Source organism: Pleurodeles waltl, chromosome 5 (assembly GCF_031143425.1).
Source record: "Pleurodeles waltl isolate 20211129_DDA chromosome 5, aPleWal1.hap1.20221129, whole genome shotgun sequence".
NCBI lineage: Eukaryota > Metazoa > Chordata > Amphibia > Caudata > Salamandridae > Pleurodeles > Pleurodeles waltl.
The window spans coordinates 692,398,254-692,419,994 of record NC_090444.1 but is presented as its reverse complement, the minus strand read 5'-3'; the positions used below and the strand labels follow the sequence as shown (position 1 = coordinate 692,419,994).

The 21,741-nt window shown below is 44.1% G+C and overlaps 1 protein-coding gene across 4 annotated transcripts in view; it reads right to left on the bottom strand.

Moving 5' to 3' along the window:
• Positions 1–21,741, bottom strand: part of CDK19 (cyclin dependent kinase 19) — a 1,195,971-nt gene that overhangs the window by 54,035 nt on the left and 1,120,195 nt on the right. For all 4 annotated transcript variants that reach the window (XM_069234609.1, XM_069234610.1, XM_069234608.1 and 1 more), the window contains 3 exons: positions 12,430–12,499; positions 10,984–11,056; positions 774–871 (listed from right to left, as the gene is read on the bottom strand). In XM_069234609.1, coding sequence (XP_069090710.1) covers positions 774–871; positions 10,984–11,056; positions 12,430–12,499 — 241 coding nt within the window. The remainder of the gene's footprint in view (positions 1–773; positions 872–10,983; positions 11,057–12,429; positions 12,500–21,741) is intronic.

The window sequence follows — 21,741 nt, the reverse complement described above, 5'->3', positions numbered from 1 at the left end:
TCTGCTACTGGAGAAGCAAACAAACACCCTACTTGACACAAGTCTTCTGGCTCCCATCTACAAAACTAAGGTGACATTATGGGACACCTGCCACCCTAAAGTAAACCAGAGTGATAGTGTAACTTTGGTATCTGGCGGCCTTGTAAATGTTCAATGCCTAAAAGAAAACATGAGCTACGTAAACCCCTCCAACGCTGTGTGTAGTCAAACGAGTGAATTCCCAGAAACTGTCAGCACAGTATTAACACAAGAGGATTCTGGGTAAGATCGGTGCTACAGAAAGGATGTGTCAGCAGCGTTTTTATAGTGCCACCACAAGAGGGCCAAGTAGCAAGTTGCTTAAAATTAGCCTTTTCTTACGGAAGTGAGACCACACATGGCAAAGTGTTATATTGTATGAGGCTTCGAAAATACTTGCTCCAGAACTGCTTCCAGAGTATGCTTTTGCAAGCCCTGTCACTTTGAGTACTTGTGTCCCCTAGTGAGACAGGCAATTGGGAGTTGATTTAAAATTCTAAACCTACCACCAAGCATGTGATACAACAGACTCTTTCCTCCTTGCAATATGTTACTACATGATCTAAACAGGTGGCAACGAGGAGATAGATTTGGTCAGATGCATTGTGCTTTCTTAGCTGGAGGTTATGTACCAATCACTACTGGAGGCAAATAAACATTAATTGTCATTTTACGAGTCATCAGCTTTGTAATGATGTAAATCCTTCTTACACCCCCGTGGCATTCAAAATGATACAAAACTACAGCACACATACTCCAGTGTAGGCAATGGGTCCTCGTGAAAGTACGAATCCTGTAAAGCTTGTTCTGAGGTCATTCTTTTCATAGGATCCATAGTGAGAAGTTTTTGAAGCTGGAAGACATAAAATAAAAAACAAAAGCTTTCAACAGACTGCCCAGATTATACTATGATGTTTTAAACGGAGCGTTCACAAAGCATTGTTCATTAGGAGTCTTTAACCGGTTGGAAATGTGAAGCCCGATATATAAAAGGTACAAAAATGAGTGAGTGAGTGATTGACTAAGTGGTGAAGCATACTTTTCAATCACACTTTCAGAGAAAATCAAATCTAGACTCTACTCGATGCACCTTCTAGCAAGGAAGAAAGGGCAGTGGCTACACTGTCATTCTTTCATTCTGATTTGCTGTGGAAGGACATTCCAATTTAATGGGGCAAGCAACAAGAAAACACAGACTTTAGTGGACAAATTACATATGTGAGTTAGAGCGCAGATTCTCATCTTAAGGCTCCAGAGCACACATGGTTCTTTCTTTCTTGAATATAAAGCGCAACTTCTTCAGGCAGGACAACTTTCATATCTTGAACCATTACCTGTTGGGAACATGAAGGCCCCTTGTGAGATGAGCTTCATTGTAGGGTTGTTAATGTTTAGTGATCCAGGATCTGAGCCAGAAGGAATTTACATAGTCAAGATAGGAATGATCTATGAGCACCCCAAGAGGTGACTTACATCCAGTAAGCATCAGAGGAAGAATTCCGCTTAGATTTTGTAATTTATATCCATCCATTGCTTTAATTTGTGTTTCCACGGACTCATCAATATTCATAAAATCTTGAGATTCCTAATGGAATCAACTATGTAAATTAATGGGCAGCAAGTTAACAAATTATTGATGGGCTCTGGGTATAGGTAGGTGAAAATACAACCTTGGTTTAGTTTTCTCTGATTTCCAATTAGATATTCAACTTTTGCACAGCTTCCATGCACCAGCTTGAGGTTCTGAAATTGTCTCCCATCTGCTTCAACCAAAAACTGTACAGTTTGTCAACTAGAATGAAGGTGGGCTGAGTGGCCCCACAAGGTGTAAAATGTTAGCAAAGACACAAGGAAACCATGAGGTACTATGAACAATAGTTCTGAAGTTACAGTCAGGTGAGTGTTTCATATGCATAATCAGTCAGTTTCTATCCTGTGGGTTGTTGTTCAAAATGTGTATGTATACATTTTAAAATTCATTACAATATCCCATATATAAAAGAAGCATAAAGAAGAGGACAAAAACAAAAGGATAAAATAATCACTCAATTAAAGGTAATTCATTTATAAGGAACATACTAAAGGCCTGATTTAGAGTTTGGCAGATGGTTACCCCATCACAAACGTGACAGATATCCTGTCTGCCCTATTACGATGTCCATAGTGTAAAATGGGATTGTAATATGGCGGATTGGATATCCGTCACAAATGTGACCGAGTAACCCCATCCACCAACTCTATCAGGCCCTTAGTTAAGATTTAAAAATGTACTAGCATTCTACGACACACACAATTTAAGCTGTTACCTTTGTGTATTCATTAGTTATGCTGTCTATTGCTTTTAGTTTGTCATAGGTTGTGTCCAAAAATCGTATCAGGTTGCCGATAGAGGAGTTTGATTGGTACTGGAATCAAGCTGTTGTAGCCTCTTTTAAAGGGCACAGAGACAACTGCCTAAACGAGGGTAACAAATATTTTCTACGAATATCACACAGCACAGGACAGAGACAGACAATATGATCTAATGATTCATTTTGATGATTACAAAGTCCACAGGCAGGGGAGCTTGACTTCAAATTCCAGGGGCATTCAAACTTTCAGTTGGATATACAATAAGCAGAATCTCATAAATTGTAGTTTTGTTAATGCCTTCAGATCTGAATCAATATATTTTTGATTAGGCTAAAAATAAGATTCCATCTGTGGCCCTGTATGTTTGTAGGTTGATGCTTTTAGTAAGACTCTCGGGTGACTCGGGCCTTAAGGCTTTCTTTGATAACTTTTTTGCAAGTAAACTGGGCAATGTCAGGAGATCTTTAACAGTCTCGAAATTATGATCAAGTAGACCGCCTCAAATGAAGGAAGGTTTAATTCAAGTCTAATCATTGCATGTGGGGTAGAGTTCCGTAAGTTAAAGAAAAGACGAGCATTTTGGTTAAAAATGTTCCTCTTTTCTTTACTATCTTTTCATTTAGAGCTAAAGACGTATAAGCCAAGAGAAGAATCAGTTTTACTATAGAAGCTGTTGTGGTAGGCCTAATCACATGACCTCCGTATGATTGTGCAAACTGTTTTAAGGTTGTTGTTACAGAGATGGCCTTTGTTTTCAGAGAATATAGATCTTAGGTATGTGTTAGGCGCCTATCCAAATAAAATCCCAAGTAAACATATGATTTTTGTTTTGCTGAGATTGGCTAATAAAGCGTTCACCAGGCTATATACTATATACATTAAGAGATGTGAGTTGATGCTGTAATCAGACTGGAGTCTAAAAACAAATTATAAGCTCGTCTGCATACGCTGCTAGATAACTAACAGGTGAATTTCCCACTTATAGTGGCAAGAATTCCTATTTCTAGATATAATTATATGTTGAAATATATAGCGAAAAAAGAGAGGGAACTAAAACACAGCCCTGCTTAAAACCATTCTCTTTTTACATTTCTTTATTGCTTTATTGTTTGAGGCAGGTGCAAATCAGCCCCATAGCCACCTCCCTCCCAACCATGGAAAGAGGCAGTACATTGCAAATAAAAGTAGGTCACTAGCAGCGTAGGATCACATATCTTATCATCGACAATGTCACATGAACTCAGCATAACTAACAGTTTCGAGGGATCCCTCGACCAGACCATTCGGCAGCAGGTAAGTGCATTACAAATACAGGTAGGCCACTGAGAGCATAGGATTATGTATCATATCATCAACAATATCCCATGAACTCAGCGTTCGAGACATTCCTCCATCAAACTATTCAACAGCATAGCTTACATCGTGTTCCCCCACAGGATCCTCTAGCTCATGTTGTAGGCTAATGTCTATCATAACCCATTCCATAAGACTACCCTGACCCCATCCCCTTATATACCAACTTTGTTCAAGTATCACACACATCGTGGTGTAGCGCCTCCGCCCCTTTGCCAGAGGCAGGCTGACACCACAGGGCAGATCCCAGTGTTCCATGGGGCCAGTTGCTGCAAGTATATACATTCGTCTTCCTCCTCCCTGGAGACCTGAGCCCACACATCCAGAACTGTCCGGATCTGCAATGGCAGGGCAGGCTTTTTCCTGGAAACCAGACGAAGCACCAGCAGTTTCAGGAGGAAAGCTAAACGTCTCGAAATCTGTACTTCTGGATCCATACTCCTCTCTTTGAGCCATGGGACCACATTTTGGAGCCAGGCTGCCCAATAATACACTCTAAGGTTCAGCGCCTGCATTCACCCGCAATCCCATGGAAGCCTCAGGACATCAAGGCTCATCCTAGCCCTCCCCGGAACTCCAGTACAGTTACCTCAGCAATGCCGTCCAAACTACGAAAGCATGCCTACATTATGCACATCAGAATGTGTTGCAGAATATAGAAGATCCTTGCTAACACTACCATTTTGCTGATCGCTATGCACCCTGTCAGCAACCTCGGGAACTGCTGCCACCTATATACACTATTCACTAAGCCATTCAAAGGTGCACCAACATTAAAATCGTACACTTCCGTAATATTTGAACTCAGATATATCCCCAAGTATTTGACCAGAATCGTCAGAAGTTGTATATTAGGAGAACATGATCCACAGAAATAGGGTAAAATATGGATTTAAAGTTATGTGGCTCGTGGCGGTCTGAGAGTCATCAAAATATCATCAGCATACAAGGAGATGACATCCCTTCCTCCCCATGCCTACAGCGTATCACCTGTGCTAATGGCTCTATCACCAAAGTGAATATCAAGGGTGACAGGGGGCATCCCTGCCGCTTCCCTCTCACAACCGCCAAGCCATGTGACATTCCACCCACTTCAGGTAATCCTCCCCCAGATCATACCAGAGCAGGACGCATCTCATAAATGTCAAGTCTACAGTATCAAATGCCTTGTGGGCGCCAAGACTGGCCAGGGCACACTGCTCATCACCTCCCAGGGCCTGCTCAAGGATAAGAAATGCCTTGCTGATGTAGGTGGAGGTTGTGCAAATCCCCCACAAAGCCAGCCTGATCCGTGTACACAATCATCTCTGCCACATTTGCTAGGCAGCAGGCCAGAATCTTCCCCAGAAACTTAGCATCCACATTGATCATAGATAGCAGTCGATACGATTCGCAATCTATGGGATCCCGTCCCAGTTTAGGTAGAGCCACAATGTGAGCTTCTCGTTGTGAGGCCAGGAGAACTCCTGTCACTTTTGTTTCCCTATACATGGCCAGTAACAGGGTGGTAAGGAGATCGACATACATTTGATAAAACTCTACTGGCAACCCATCATTGCCAGGTGCCTTCCCTGCATCCGTGTCCTTGATAGTCCATTTGATATCTGCCTCATCTATAAGCATACTCAAGAGTTCTTGCACTTCTGCGTCGACTCTAGGCAAGCAAGCCTCATCCAACACAGCCATAATACTTCCTTATCATTCCGCTCCTGTTTCACAATGAGCACTGAGAAAAATGCCACAAATCTCCTCAATATATCACTCTACACCGTGAGAATATCCCCTTACTCATCCTTTAAGGGCTATGACAGGATTACTACATTTATCCCTATTAAGGAACCAAGCCAATAACTGACATGCTTTGTCCCCTTGCTCATGTAGCAGTTTGGTTGGTATATGTCCTATAATCATGTTTCCCGAATGTTTCCCTGGCCTCAGCCAATTCCTCCTGAAGGTTTTGTCGCATGTCTGATACCTCAGCCATGTGGGGGGCTTGCCTATCTATCTCCTCTATTTGTTTCTCCAATTTAGTAAGTGTCCCCTAGGGATATTCGCATCCCATATGTCAAGCTCATACATGCGCCCCGTGAACGCTTGCCACACTAAGCCTGCCGAGGTAACCAACCCGCATTAACAGCAAAGTATTCCCTCATTGCCTCCCGGATGCCCTCCCTGAACACCTGACCATAGAGCGCTCTGGAATGAAAGTGCCACTGCAGAACAGGTGCCACATATGCGCACCAGAGTAGCTCGACTGCCAGTGGGGCATGGTCTGAAAAGGTGCAGCCCAGATAATGAACTACCCTAATTACAGTAATCTGGTCAAGGTGTAAAAATTCATAATCTATTCTGGGGAATGTCGCATGTGGTGGTGAGTAAAAGAAGAATGCCCCTCGTCCGGCCATGCCGGGCTCTCCAGAGTTCCACCAGGTTGAGTGTATCCATAACCTTCATCACTGCCCGTAGCCTGGCAGTGGCCCTGGAGCTGTCTAACATTGTGTCACATATGCAGTTACAGTCGCCCACCCACAGGATATCACTATGGGCATGTGGTGTCAGGAAGGGCATGATTTCATCAAAGAAGTCTGGGGTGTCTATATTTGGTGCAAATGTATTTAGTAAGAGCATAAGTTTCCTGCAGATCACCCCCACCAGCACCACATATCCACTGTTAGCGTCTTGGAATGAAGTGACCAGTTTAAAAGGGACAGTAGTGTCAACTGATATAAAAAACCCATGTACAGACAAGATGAAGCTAGCATACCAGAGTGTTCTCCCCCCCCCCCCCATTTGGTCTGAAGTTTCTCAGGTGCCTGGGGAACAAATGCATCTCCTGTATGATTATAATACAGGTCTGCTTTTTCTTGGCATAAGACCATATTCTCAAGCACTTAATGGGATTGTGGATCCCTTTAACATTTTAAGATAATGCAGTCACCCGCCCCCCCCCCCTTTATAGAGATCTGATGCCACCTCACTCCAGGTCTTTGCCTGGATGATTGACCCTTGGATGTACTGAGTCTGTTTATTTTTCCATTGAAAAACATCAACTGGGCACCTCCTCTTCTCCCTTTCGGGTGGCCAACTTAAACCTGACCTCCACAACTGGCACATTGGGTGTTGTCCCATACCCCAACACAACAGTCCTACCAGTAACCCTCACTGTGAGTGTCTCCAGTGGCTCCCCACAAGGGGCGTCCCTGGGACTGCTATGACTACCATGTACACTCAGAGAAGGGAATTAACACAAATATACACCTTCACCCCCCACACCAAACTGACATTGGAAAAATTCTCTGTCCTTCAGTGAATCACCCCCTCTCGGAGTACTATAATGTATCATTACCCTCAAGAAAAAGGAAAAGGCTTTAAGTTTATGCAGGCAACTGAACGCCTATTGTGCAGCCAGGTCAATGACTCTCCACGAACTGCATAGCATCTTCCACATGGTCAAAAATGTATTTTCCCCTAGACATCTATTCTGAGGCATGCTCGGGGCAACAGCATATAGGTCAAGCCACGGTCTTTTTGTTTTTCCTCACTTCTACGAAAGTTTTCCTCTTCGTCTGGGTTGTAATACCATAATCAGGTTAGAAGATTTTGTTGCCATTATGTCCCACTGTCATGTAAGCAGGCCTACATTATTATTCAGTTTGCTCTTATCAGCATTCTGGCCATTATCATCTTCGGTCGCGCCCCCAGTCGTGGCTTGTTCCCCAGCGTTCTGTGGGCTCTGTTGACTTGTATCTTCTCCGCTCCATCCAATCGGGTCAATACAGATGGTAACCAATTCTCTAAGAAGTGTCCCATCTGCTACATTTCTGACTCCTCTGGCAGGCCCAGTATGCGGACGTTATTGCGTCTTGACCCGTCTTCCAGGTCTGCCAATGTGTTTTCCTGCCACTGTAATTTTCTCTCTTGGTCCACCAACTAGGGGGGGTTCTCCCCTAAAGTCTCCTCTGTGTCATCCGCTCTGGTGCCCAGTTCCTTCATACGGTCTCTGACTTTATCCATGTCCTGACGCAAAAGCCTCACCCTGATTGCCACCCTAGCGATCTTCTCCATTATCGCTCTATGGCCCTCTAGGATCAACGGTTTGAGTTCCAATATGGAGGGCGGCTCATTGTACCCCGGCCCAGGGGCCCATCTACGGGCGCTGCACTCTGGGCCATTTTCGCAAGACCTTCCTCAATGGTATGTCTGTGTTTTGAGGAGGCCCCCAGTCCGCCCTTCAGTTTGGGCAGTATCTGGGGCAAGTCACGCTCTCCTGTGTGCCTCCTGGTGCACCACCAGTTCCACCATAGTGTGTAGCCTCAGATATCCCCCATACAACCTCAGCCCCCTGCTCCAGAAATATTGTCACCAGTGCAACGTGAGGGGCCCCAGCTCTGTGTCCACACTGTATCGCAGCACCTCAAGTCTCATGTCTGAACGCACTTCTTTGAGGGGCCCACCTCAGTCTCCTTTGAGACCCTGGCCCTTCCTTCCACTCACAAATCAAGGCTAGTGCAGTCCTTCTTCTAGCCACCCCAGATGAGCCCCATGTGGGAGGCCCCTCCTCCCGACACAGCTCCTCAATTCAATGGGCTCAAGCTGGCCGAAACCCCTGCCTCACCAGGGCCCCAGGGGGACCTTTATGCCCGCACTAGGCCCACACAGCTTACCACCTCACTGCCACTGGCAATGGAACTGTTTCATATTATATGGAGAAACAACATACAACGGTTGATGAAGACCAGTTAAGAGGGCCCAAGTGGAATTGAAACTGGACTCTGACTGCCCCTGTCATAAGGCTCTAAGCACCTCAACCTTACACAATATAATTCCCCTTCCTCTCCAAACACACTACATCTAAACCATCATCAGGAACGCTATGAACTGGGCAACTCAAGAATTCCAAAGCACACCTTGTTTGATGAATGTACTATCTTGGTGCACTGAAGTGGCTGGAAAATGACATGCCAGTTTTGTGCAAATCTCCTTTTAATAAATTATTATATTTGGGAAGTTTGGTTAACCATTGATCATGGTTGATCATTTTAAACAGGTGAGTTTCAATGTACCTAATGGGTAGTGATCAATCCTTACTTCTCTGCAACACTGACTGAAAAAAGGGTAATGAAAACTAGCGTTGACAAATCCAATAGGCAGGGCTTCATATTCCAACACATTTAGACAGAGGTATTCACAGATGCTCTTTATAACAATAAAGCCTGCCCTATTCGTTTTGCCAAGAATGAGTAGATTACTTGTGTAGGATGCATATCGGAAGTAAATAATCGAATGTGATAGTGTGAAAACTGAGAGTACTTTTCAGTCTGTCACATTTCTATCGAAGGATTTCCTGCAAGAATGACACAACAAATTGGTAAGCGCATGAAGTTCAACAGTAATATTCCTCCGGGTGGAGCTAAAGCCCAATCTGTGCACATGTTAAAGACATGTTAGAAACAATGACATATGATCCCAATGGACCAGAAATATATTTGCTTCCTGGTCTGTTTTGTGCATTTCCTATATGCACTTCTCTGAAAATCAAAATATGTAGCAATGAGAATCATTTATACACTAATCCATTGCCTATTTTAAATTTACTTTTGCTTTTAAAAGGCAATATGTGTTTATCCTCCCCCTGGGAATATCTGCTATTTAGGATGCAAAGAAATATGATCGTCTCTTCTTCCCTTGTCATCTCCACTAATTTGATTGAAGGTTGGTCAATTGCTGGTATCAGTATCAGGCTGCAGTGATATTCCGCAGTTTAGGGCTAAAGGAAATGCATCGCGAACTCAGAATGCAATGGAATGTGGGACGATATCGGGTAGCTTTCTGTGCGGAAGAGGTTGAATGCAGAGACGTTTTAAGGCATGGGTAAAGTGGGTGTTGGCCCAGGGTCCCAGACTTCCAGGGGCCCCACTGATAGAGCCAGCTCTGTTCTGCAGTGTGCCCTGGTGACCTTGAGTAATTCTTAAACATATTGTTATATAGTTTTCCTTTTTTGTTTTATATGTGGGTGGTGTGAGTGTCTTTTACAGACATTTTGCAGAGAAATGTTGTGTTTATGTTTACATGCAACATCCATAAAAAAAAGTTTCTTTTACATCAAAACAGGACCTCACATATGAGCAATGGGAGGGTGTCACAGAGATTGCATATATAAGTGAGCTGCTGCTGTGTTACAGTATTGAAAACACACATCACTATCCCTGAATATTAGATGTAGACGCATTAAGAATTTGGAGGAGGGTGCCAGTCCATTGTCAGTGACCTAGCCAAAGGGCATAAAAGAGCTGGAATTTAATCATGCATTCGAAAATGTTCTAAGCAGAGGGCCCAAAATATACTTGGCCCAGGGCCCTCAAAATCGATAAGATGTCTCTGGTTGAATAAAGCATGCTCAGCCCATGTAGCTCTGAAGGAACAGAATACACTTTCTTCTGGGACATAGTGATTTGCTGCTAGTGATATAATTCTCCAAGGTACTGCGGTAGACCCCAAAGTTTAGAAATAATTCACGGGTTTCTGTTCAGCATTCCCCGTGCAACGTGTGGTTCGCAGAGAACATTTTTGAAAAAATGCATCGTAAAAAGAATCGCATTTTGAGCGGTCAACTTTCCAACTCCATTCTTCTTCCCCTCCACACCCTAGAGAGGGTCAGGCAAGCTGGCATGCTCGCTCGGCGCAAAGTGGGGTCGGTCTTGAAACATTTTCCAGGGCGACTTTTAGCTCCCGGCCCCGCTCTGCTACCAGTGAATTCTAACATTACACAAAATATGTGGTCTGGCCCGTGGAAGTAAACAAGAGCACATATCAGCATGCGCAATCCCCAGATCAGCCCTAAAACACGTTTCATACATTTTCAATCTCCCAATTTGAAACACAACTCCGAATAAAGCGAAAACATACGTACTTACTTACTAGTAAGTACTTAGTGAAACGTGCACTGCATTGTACAAAGAAGTATCTAGATTTCATTCTTTGAAAGAACCGCAAAAACGATGACCAGAACCATGGTCTTCCAAACCATGGCATCGTTGTTTATTTCTGAAAAACATGCTTGAAAATAAATTATGAAGTCATCACCATGCGACCAAACAGCACGTTATTTACACTGTGGTTTGGCGGTGTTAATTTTATTTAGTTATTGTTTAAAACAATTTTACAAGTGTGCAACAAGAAAAGGTTTTAATAAAACCTATGATAGTGGGAAGGCTTAACTACGAAATTACAAAAGAACGAATCTTGTTGGAACCCACTTACCAAAAGGAACACTTTGCTGTCAGGCTTGACTTTGTGTTTCTCCATGTATTTCATGAGGCTGCTATTAGCATATCTGAAAAAAACACATAAATATTAAACACATTTTATCAGGAAGAGTTAACTGTAATTGATACAATATAAGTAAGGAATAATTCTATCAACAAGCACAAAATATCAATTGACTAAGAGGAGCCGCTAAATTACCTGCAAATGTATGTACGCAAAAGCCCTAAACTCCTAATACATAAACAAATAGTGCGCTACTCTCGCTTAGCCAATCAAGATCTAGCCCACATCCCTAGAACAACTCCAAGTCAAAAGGCTGACCCAGATGTGCTATTCTGGAACACAGGCTCTGGAACGCCTTCCTTCCCTACATGTGCGCCGAGGCAGACCAACAGGCCTTCAGTAAGCTAATGAAAATGCACCGCTCTATCATTGGTAAACCTGGCTTTCTTAAAAAAAAAAAAGCAATATGTTGTTTTGTATAAGCAATAACTGATATAACATCAGTGCATGGTACTGACACGAAACAAATAGGGCTTGGTTTTGAGTGTGCTTGTGGGTATGGCTAAGGTGTCCCACCAGGTAAAACCCAATACTCCGAGGTTCACAATTTATCAGCTGAAATAAGTACCACCTATCAGATGTGTTCACCTCATAATGAGACATAATATTAGCATGTTGGTGCTTTTTGCACCAAAATCTTAATGTCCCCGTATTTTCCAGGCCTTCTTACCCTGCTGAATTCTGGCAGGCTGCTGAGATGTATTTGTGTGGGGCGCAAAGGTTATCACACTCAGTAATTGTCAAGTGTGGTAAATTTCCAGCCAATTGTAATTGTGATCCCTGCGCAAATGGTTCCTCGTGTGGGGGTCGTAAAATACTGAGGCAGTTGTTACTATGGCCTAAGATGCTTGTTTCAACAAAAAACACCAAGAAGGAAGAAACATATTATCACATGTAACCTTAACTTTCGTCTTCTCTCTCAGAGCTCTTTCCTCTGCACTGTTCCATCACTCTGCAAGACTGAAGCTATCGTGGCAGGAAGAGACTTTGTTAGACTCTTAGTTACATGTGTCTACACCTACCACTTGTATTTTACACAAAACTGTAGGTTTTCTTCATCTTCTCTACAAATATGTACCGGGTTGCATTATTGTTTATTACTACAAAGGAGGGTTAATGCATAACGTCAAGGCTGGCTCAGTAACGAATACCTGGTGTCATTAATTCACTCCACGAGAAGTGACTGAAATGATCCGTTGTGAATATCGTTTATGTTTTTGGATTTCATTAATCTAACTGCTCTTTTCGTTCCTCAATAAAGAATATTGTAAACAACAACCTTACCAAGCCTGATTCCTGGGCGGAAATCATAGCTGATCGCTACTCTACTTCACTTGAGGCATTTACCAATTAACAACGTCTTGTATACCAACTTACGTCGTTCTTCTGAAATCCTTTTGAAGCGTTGGATATTCTGGCATTTTCCTGATGTCATCCCAATCCTTATCTTCAAAAAGACAAACAAACAGCAAATTGCTGCAAAGATTAGCATGAAGGAAGGCAAACACTTTGAGGTTTTCACCTGCATATATTTGTTTCCTCTCCACAATTCTCAGGTTAATCTTAAAAGATAAACAGATTTCCATAAAACCCCTAGGAAAACATTTTAACCCTCAGATATATTATTTAGGGATAAATGCATGCAATGAGACAATTCTCACCCACCCCGTGGTTACCGTGTGCCAGTTGATACCACTGGTGGGTACTGGCACTCATTTTTGGGGACTGGGAAATATTTATTATCAGACATGACTCAATGCAAAGGAGAGAAAAAATGACAAGGGCGTAGCTGTCAATATTGCAGCAGGTGTTGCAGCACCATTGTCCAGGAGTGAGATTGGCCTGCTGCACTCGAGTGATGGATGTTTTTTTGCAAGGTCTGGGTCAAGGCAGGGTGGGGGAGGGGCATAACAGAGGCAACACAGAGTCAGCCACAAAAGAATAGCCTAAGAAGAAGAGCTGCTCAGACAATGTCCTTGGGATGCCTAACGGCAGGGTCACGGGACGCAGGCTGTGGCGGCAAAGTGGCGGCAAAGGGGCAGCATCAGGCGGACCCGCCACTTGCAGCCCTGGCAAGGCTGGAGGGTCATCTACATGGATTTTGGTAGCAAGGGAAGCCTAGTAGCCGTCAAGTGCAGGAAGCCTGACCAACGGGGCCAGTAACCAGAAGGCTGTGCAAAAAGGCTGGCAACAATCAATAATGATAGAGAAAACCTAAAAGTTCATCAGATGTGCGAAATATGAAAACATGGAACATGTGAATGACCACGAGTCGCAATGATTTATGAACCATGTAATGTGTACTGTAATAAACTGCAGCTGTTAAACTTCCAGAAATGTGTCCCTTCGTGATCCTTGGCAGGGAAAAAAGGTTGGGAGGGGAATGTCTTGGCAAAAACGGCAGTGAAGTGTTTGGCGGTCACGCCCATGTATGGGAGGGGTTATGGAAAGCTAGGCAGGTCAATAGACACATTGTACATGGTTCTAAAAGAAGGTGGAGCAAAATTTACTGACTTTCAATTATGACCTGCAGAGGAATCCGCCTGCAGTGTAGGTGTTTTTGCCAGGTTTTAAGACTATAAAGATCTGCATTCTGCTGCGGGAAATCCCAGAGCTGGCAGAAAAGGTAGCTGAGTCCCAGTGAGCTTGCAAAATCATGAAGGCACAAACAGCCTTTTGTAAATCTGTTACGACACGTATGAATTAGGAAAGGTTTGACAATATTTGCAAACATGTATAAACGACAATAAATCATTTTGGAATTGTCAGAAAAATACTTATTATGAAGAAAACGAGTCTGGGTGCAGAATGCACCTGAAATCCGGCTAAGGGGATTCAGAGCTGCCATTATTTAAGGGGGCGTGCCTGGGTATACATTGCACATCCCCAGACAGCTATTTTACCACTACCCTAACAGGAATTCGAAGATTGCATCTGAGGCCACAAAAGGTATATAGTATCTGGAGGTGCCTCACCTCATGTGCACCCAAGATCTTTAGTAGTTAGCCCAGGCCCTTACATCACAGCTTTCTGATCGAGGCCCAAGAAGTACTATTTGAAAATGTTCTGATCTCCGCTTGCCTTGACTTTCGCTGGCACATTTGAAACATTTTGGATTTCTTTCGCGGCCTATTTTTATTGTTAAATCTCCTCTTACGAAGGCGTAAACGCTTTGTGCATCAGGAGAGATTGGAGGGGTGGGGGGGCACTGTTTTCTGGAAAAAGTCTGCAAGAATGATCAATGTTACCTTCAGTGCTAAACTGAATTAACAACGGTAATTGAGTTGCTACTACAGGTTAATGGTGATGAAATGCTGACAATCATAACACGCGTTTTATAGAACTGGTGCCGCAAGGTCTATTAACAGATTTTTGATACATCTGTTTATTAATTGTATACTTAACAACTAGATTGATCCATATGCTGAAATGTGGGCTAAGCATGACGTTTTTGTCACAAGCTCAGCAGAAACGTCTCGCATGTTTGCTGTACATACATATGCCACTGATCACGTGACCAGTGCTCTAACACCGCCACATCTAGCCAAATGAGCATTCAGATGACCATGCTTTAAATTTTGCCCCAGGACCTCGCACTAATTTCTAACAATCCTGCCTACAGATAATACAATGACCAATCTTAGATTAAGAATGGCATTAGAATTGTAAGGTAGTTTAACAAAGCTACAAGAGCGAGCTCATTGACTTTCACCAAACACCTACACTGGAAATGGCCCTTTTTGCAGGGTTACCCCAAACATTTTTGCTGACCTTCTTTTTGTTGGCTCTAGGACTCTGGGCACTTTACCACTGCAAACCAGTGCTAAAGTGCATGTGCTCTCTCCTCTAAACATGGTAAAATTGGTTTGCACCTGTTTGGCATATTTGATTTACTTGTAAGTCCCTTGTAAAGTGGTATACCATATACCCAGGGTCCTTAAATTAAATGCAACTAGTGGGCCTGTAGGACTGATTGTGCCACCCACAGAAGTAGCCTTTCAAACTTGTGTCAGGCCTGACACTGCAGGGACTGTGTGTGCAGTTACTGCCACATCGACTTGGCATTGAAAACCACTTGCCAAGCCTTAAACTCCCCTTTTATTACAAATAGCTTACCCCTATGGTAGACCTTGGGTAGCCCTATGGGCATGATGCTGTATGAGTAAAATGTATGACATGTACTTTTATGTTTTGCATTTCCTGGTAGTGACAAACAGCCTATGTCGCTTTCACTACTGTGAAGCCTGCTAGGGGCTAGCTTTGGGAAATCACTTATACACTTTAAAGTGGTAATTCCTAATCAGAAAGGAGTAGCTTTGTCATGTTTGGTATGTTTAGATTGGTAATGATAAATTGTCCTTACTGGTAAAGTTGGATTTCACATTACTGTTTTAGAAATGCCACTTTTAGAAACTGTGCATTTCTCTTTGCTTAAAACTTTTCATGCTTTGCAGCCTACCACCAATAAATGTCTGGCCTGGGTGACAGTTACACTTTGTACATTCCTTCTAGATAGTCACCACAATGGAAGGGCTGGGTGTGACAGAGGAAACATCTGCATTCATCTATATACTGATAGCTTTCCTAGTCAGGAAGGGGGAGAGGTGGCTCACACTTACATTTGAGTGGGCTGTGTCCCACCCTCATACAAAGGGCTGATTTACCCCTTAGTGGTAGTCTGGAGCCAGGGCTGAGTTGAAAGGGATCCTTGTGCACTTCAGAGAGTTCCTCTGAAGTAACCCCCTACATCAAAGGCACTTTTGGGTGTAGGTACTGGGGCTCTGAGAGCTCCTGCGTGAGTCTGGAGGAGGGGCCCTCCATGTACTGTGCAGGGGGGCCCCATCAAGTTTCGTTACGCCACTGGCTCTTGCCCCATTTAATCTGACACTGCATGGGACCTGTAATCAGATGCTGATGGCTCTAGATCTGCACATTGCCAAGACTGCTGTGCTGCCTGGAGAAACCACTATTCTTGCTAACTGCTTTGTTGTGTTGGCCTGCTGATTGCTGGGCTGAAGCAGGGACTGCCACTTTGCAACTTATCTGGATGAGCAGTGTATTCTGACTAGGAGCTGAGATTGATCCTGCCTTTCTTTTCATTCTACAACTAGCGCATGTTGAGGGCTTCATATTTCCCCAAGGTTACAAGGATCAGCATGTGTGGGGCACTCGTGTCGCACCAGTGCGTGTTGCTAGCTTTGTATCCTGTGGAGAGCAGCGCATGTCAGCTCTAGGCTGAAGTGTGGACACTTTCCCCAGGACCGAATGTCCTGCATTATGAGACTGACGAACCAGACCCTGAGGGAGCCCTGTGAGCGCGAGCCTGTCTGGTTACAGTGACAACAGGAGCTTTGTCACCACAGCGCTGGCCTCACACGTAGGCGGAGCCAACACATCACACTGGCAGTGGCCACAGAATCCTAGCGTCTGGATTCCTCTTTCTCCTGCAACAGGACGGTCGCGTCTGCTGCCCATACTGATCCAATGGGTCCTTCATCTCACCGCCTTCCCACAAGAAAAGCCCTGTGACAGGACCCCCAACAGGTTAAAGGACATACTGTCTTGCAGAAAGGGGGCCTGTATGCCCAACCATTTGACCTGGGCGCTGGCTTAAGATCTCTCTTTTTGCAGGTCTCAGAAAATACGTGGGAGCCGCTGATCAAGTATTATTGTAGGTCCCTGCACCTAGTGGATCGGGAGGGCCATGGTAACACAGTATCCTATTGGGAGTAGTACATTGATGCTTCCACGTGTGGACATTTTATCTGTTGGCTTTTAAACCTACAGTAACAAAGCTAAAAGCTACTATATTTTTGAGCACTGTGATTACCTTTATGCATTCACTGTGATACTTGAGAATTACATAATTTAAAAAGTATATATATATTTGGTGGTGTTTTGTTCTTATACTTAGCAGATAGACTTGCTTTGTTTTCGTAACCCTGTGTGGAGTCTCCTTTGTGGAATGTCCATTATATTTCTATATGAGTGTGCTGCAGAAAACCTTTAAACATTGCCTCTGTAGATAAGCCTGCCTGCTCTGCATGTGTCTGACTTACCCTGACTAGACTTGGGTGCATACCTTAGGAAATCAAAAACCTAATTTCCAACAACCCAAAACCAGCAAAAGCATTTATTCTTTTAATACTGATCACTCATGCCCCTTAGAGCTTAGCAACAACTGACAAGATGATGGGTATGCCACCATTAAAAGATGAGGGGGACCCAGTGTTGAATTTGTAAAAAAGTGCATGCTAGGTCCAAAGTATTTCTAAGGACGTCACTACAGCTTGCATCACCACTGCCCCTGCCAGTGCTTCCAAATATTAGTACCAGCACAACTACTACTCCGAACACTTTTATTTAATCATTTGTAATATTCCAGGGCACTCAAAGCTGTCAGGATGGCAAGGATGCCCTGGTATTATTAATTTTAATGTATATTGAATTGTGCTGATTTGCTAACCTAAAACAAACAGCGCCACAAGTGTTGGTGTTAATAATTAATCGCAGGTGCTGAGCACTGGAAAACATGGACTCACATTAAGCACCAACGCCGGACTGGCCGTACCGGGCATCAGGTGTTTCCCCGGGTAGTTGGAAGGGTGGGAGGGTGCTTTTGTTACTGGGGTGCCGGTTTTGTAACAGTGTAGCAGTTTTAGAAGCACTAAACAGTTTTCAGGCAACAATAAACGTGCTAAGATAACTCTGGTGATGAATGTACCTGCTGGAGAGAGATTGTTTTGTCTAGTGGCGGTTTTGACTCATGTAAGGTAGCCCTGCGAGTTAATATGCCTGCTGCAAAGAACGTGTACTATGCAGATTACAGAACAGTATTTTATGTGCATAACTCAGTGGGATACATCTTTTGTCATAGAGATCCTTTTGTTACTGTGCGCTGCAGTTCATAAACTACAATCAATCTCGCATAGTGAATTATGAACTACCATTAAACAGCTTTATGCAAACTTGTTACAGGTTATGAAGTTACACTTTTTCTCAGTCTTTGATTAACCTAATTTTGCTCAAAAGGTTTTGTTTGTGTAGAAATAAATTGTTATTAGTAAAGTCACTCCTAACCACAGTGTTATGTTCTGAATCCTGCGTTTATGCCTCCCCAGACTAAGCACTCTTAAAAAATGCCGACCAGTATGGATGCTATGTGAATCCTTCACCTTGTAGTCCCCTTTGTTTTATGTAACATTATCTTTACACTGATTTACACATGTATGATTCATTGTCTCTGTATATGTGTGCAATGTAAACTGCTCCAACATCCTATGCTAGTAAGAGAGGCACTAAAATAAAAGAAATATATGTGAGAGAGGGGCTATGGGGAGAAGAAAGGCACTGTTAGAGGGAGATTGTGAGGGAATCACTGAAGAGCACCAGTAAAGATTGCTGTATCCTGGAGCTTTGTAAAGTCATCATTTACTATACTTAAAAATTAATACAATTGAATATATAATGAAAAATGTGTTGTAGAATGCACAGATTTTGCAATTTTCCCCCAAATTTTCTTGGGGGGGGAAAGCCCTCAACCCCAATTCTAGTGGCAGGGCTCGTTTGTTATGTACCCTATGGGGTCTTGTTTGAAATGGCCCTTTCTGGTGGGTTATCCCTAAACCTTTTGCCTTTCTCTTCCTATTTTTCTGACCCTCTTTTTGTTGGCTTTAGGACTCTGTCCACTTAATCAGTGCTAAAGTGCACATGCTCTCACCCCTACAACTTGATATAATATGTTTGGCTTTTTTAAATTTACCTGTTAAGTCCCTTGTAAAGTGGTAGATCATATAACTAGGACCTGTAAATTGAAGGCTACTAGTGGGCCGGCAGCGCAGATTGCACTACCCACAGAATTAGCCTTTCAAACCTGTCTCAGGTCTGACACTGCAGGGCCAGCATGCACAGTTTACTGCCACATTGACTTGGCAAGTGAAACTACTTTCTAAAACCTAAAACATCTGATTTGCTACACCCAAGACACCCCTAAGGTAGGCCCTAGCTAGCCCTATGGGCAGGATGCTGTGTATGTAAAAGGTAGAAAATGTGTCTTTATGCACTACATGTCCTAGTAATGACATACAGCCTATTTGGTTTCTCTCTACTGTGAGTGCTGCTCCTCTCATAGGAGTGTACTGGAAATGCCATGACATAAGTCTAAGTGGTATCTTCTGATCTTTGAGGGACAGCATAGGCATGTTGTGTGTGGTGGGAATGGTAGTGAGAGATGCTGCTTACTGATGTAGGTTGATTTTTTTATTACCATATAGTAATGCCACTTTGAGGAAGTGAGCATTTTTCTATGCTTATGACTCAGGTGTTTTGCAGCTTGACTACAATCCACGTCTGGGGCAGAGTGACAGCTGGGATTTGTGCATACTTCTCAGACAGCCAGTATAAGGGGAGGGTGGAGGTGTAACAGGATTGCATTTACATATTGAATGGCCTTCTTAGGCTGGGAGAGGTGGACACACTTACATTTGTATATGCTGTGTCCTGCCCTCACACACAGGAGTTGTTTACCCCTACTGATGTCTTGAGCCACTGCTAGAGGAGAAGGGGGGCATTCCTGTAACCGGTTAGTGCTGGTCAGATCTCCCTTCTATCCTTTGTGGAAGATGAGTAAAAATGAGTACAAGTACAGGGGGCAGGGGGCAGCCCCAAACATTTTTAGAGCACTTTTGGGACTGGAACCGAATGTCTGTCGGAAGAGCTGCTGGACTGCATAAAGGACTGTTCTTCTGGGTGTTGCCCTGCTGCCTGGGACCTCCCGGTGGTGCATAGGACTCACCTGGATTGCTTTTCTGCTTGTTGCCCTGCTACCAGCCTGCTCCCTGAACCTGTTCTGCTAGGAGGATTGTCTTGTAGGAGAAACCGCCATCTGGGCCCCCTGCACTGCCTTGTGCTGGCCTTCTGCACCTCTGGGCTCCAAGGGCTCTCCTGAGACTTGTGGCCACCCAGAATTGGCCGTGGGACTCAGAGTCCGGCCATTTGTGTCACTGTGTTTCTTTCTTTTTTTTTTTTTTTTTACTAAGTGCCTGGGGAACGCTCCACTCTTCACCCCTGCCGGAGCGCTCCCCTCCCAGTGCGTGGTGAGCGTCTGTATTTCCAGCAAAGCATGCATGTGGATGGCGCTTTGTCTAGCCCCCCTCACCCAGAGCCTGGCGTACAACACTAATGCAGGCCCTGCTCCCAAGGTCTGCCGTCCATTCCTAGGAGTTGGGCCACATCTCTATGGTGACACCTTGCCAAGGACTGGGGAGATCCTGACTGCAACTGGAGGGTTTTGGGCAGTGAGGAATTTCCAGGAGGGTGTGGGGGGGTGGTCAAAGCACCCTGACTTTAGAGCCTGCAGTTGCGAAGGGGCTTTCAACAGAAGCCAGAAGAGGTTCTCCCCCGGTCGAGTCAGGCACCAGCACAGTGGTACCATGTGCCCGCCTGCCTCCTGCCAGCCAGTGCCGACAGTGGTGCAGCAGGACACAGCCCCTCCTCCCTGTCCTGGAGGGAAGGAGACAAACGCATTAATCGATATCCAAGGGCACAGTCAAGTCAACCGGCAGCGCAAGTTACCCGTCTCCCGGATTGATCGGAGCACTGGTCACGGGCCCTCAGCTGACACCCAGCGGGTGACTCCCGAGAAGATGAGGGTCAGCGGCTTTTGAGCTGACCTCGGATTATGGTCCCTGAGGTAGGTTGCTTGACACTCCTCACCCGGGAGCAAGACAGACCACCAAAAACCACCAAAATGCGTGTAGCAGGCACAAAGGCACCCCTGCAGCCTAAGTTTATGCCAGCACACACTCTGCAGGGTGCAATCCTTTAGAAGAGAGCTCTAATTACTGTATTGCTACTAATAGGTGGGCAGGTACTCCTGGATCCATGTTCCCTTAGGTTTACTGAGGTACTTATGACGACCGGTGGTGATTCATATATTTTGTTCCTATCCCACCTATGCCTTTCATGCCATGTGTACGGTTGTGATTTCCCGTGCCGTCTCAGTATATTGAGTCTTCATACAGCCACGTCATTTTATGTGCAACATGTATGATTCATGTTGTGTAGATACCTGCACAGAAATCAGGATTTATGACTCTAATTCTAATGATATATGGTGTTGGTTTGTCCTACGATATATGTACAGGTTTGGCATAGCATGTGCGGTACTGATGAACTCTGTCATGTTGGTCTATTGTTTAGGCACAGTATCTGAGGTTTATGATGTTATCTATACCTACACAATATTTATGATGGGTGATACCTCTGGCCTAATGAGCATGGTGATTCATGTAGTTACTATTATAACTTACCTGCTGTGTCTCGGGCCCTGATAGATAACAATCTTGTTCTTGCCTCAGCCAAGATAAGGAGTACTGACTTAGGATTTGCGTGATGTGCACAATACTTGTGAATATTGTCACTTTGGTCTCACAATATATATAGTACACAAACCTGTACACAAACCTATTTTTATATAACCCCAGGTGGAGTCTCTTTTGTGGTGTATTTATCGTGTCACTGATGTGTGTGTGTGTGTGTTGTGCAAACGCTTTACACATGACCTCTGGGATAAGCCTGGCTGCTCGTGCCAAGCTACCAAAGGGGTGAGCAGGGGTTATCTTGGGTGTGTAACTCCCTTGCCCTCACAAGAGTGGTGGGTTCTGCCTGGCCGAGGTGCACACCCTAGCC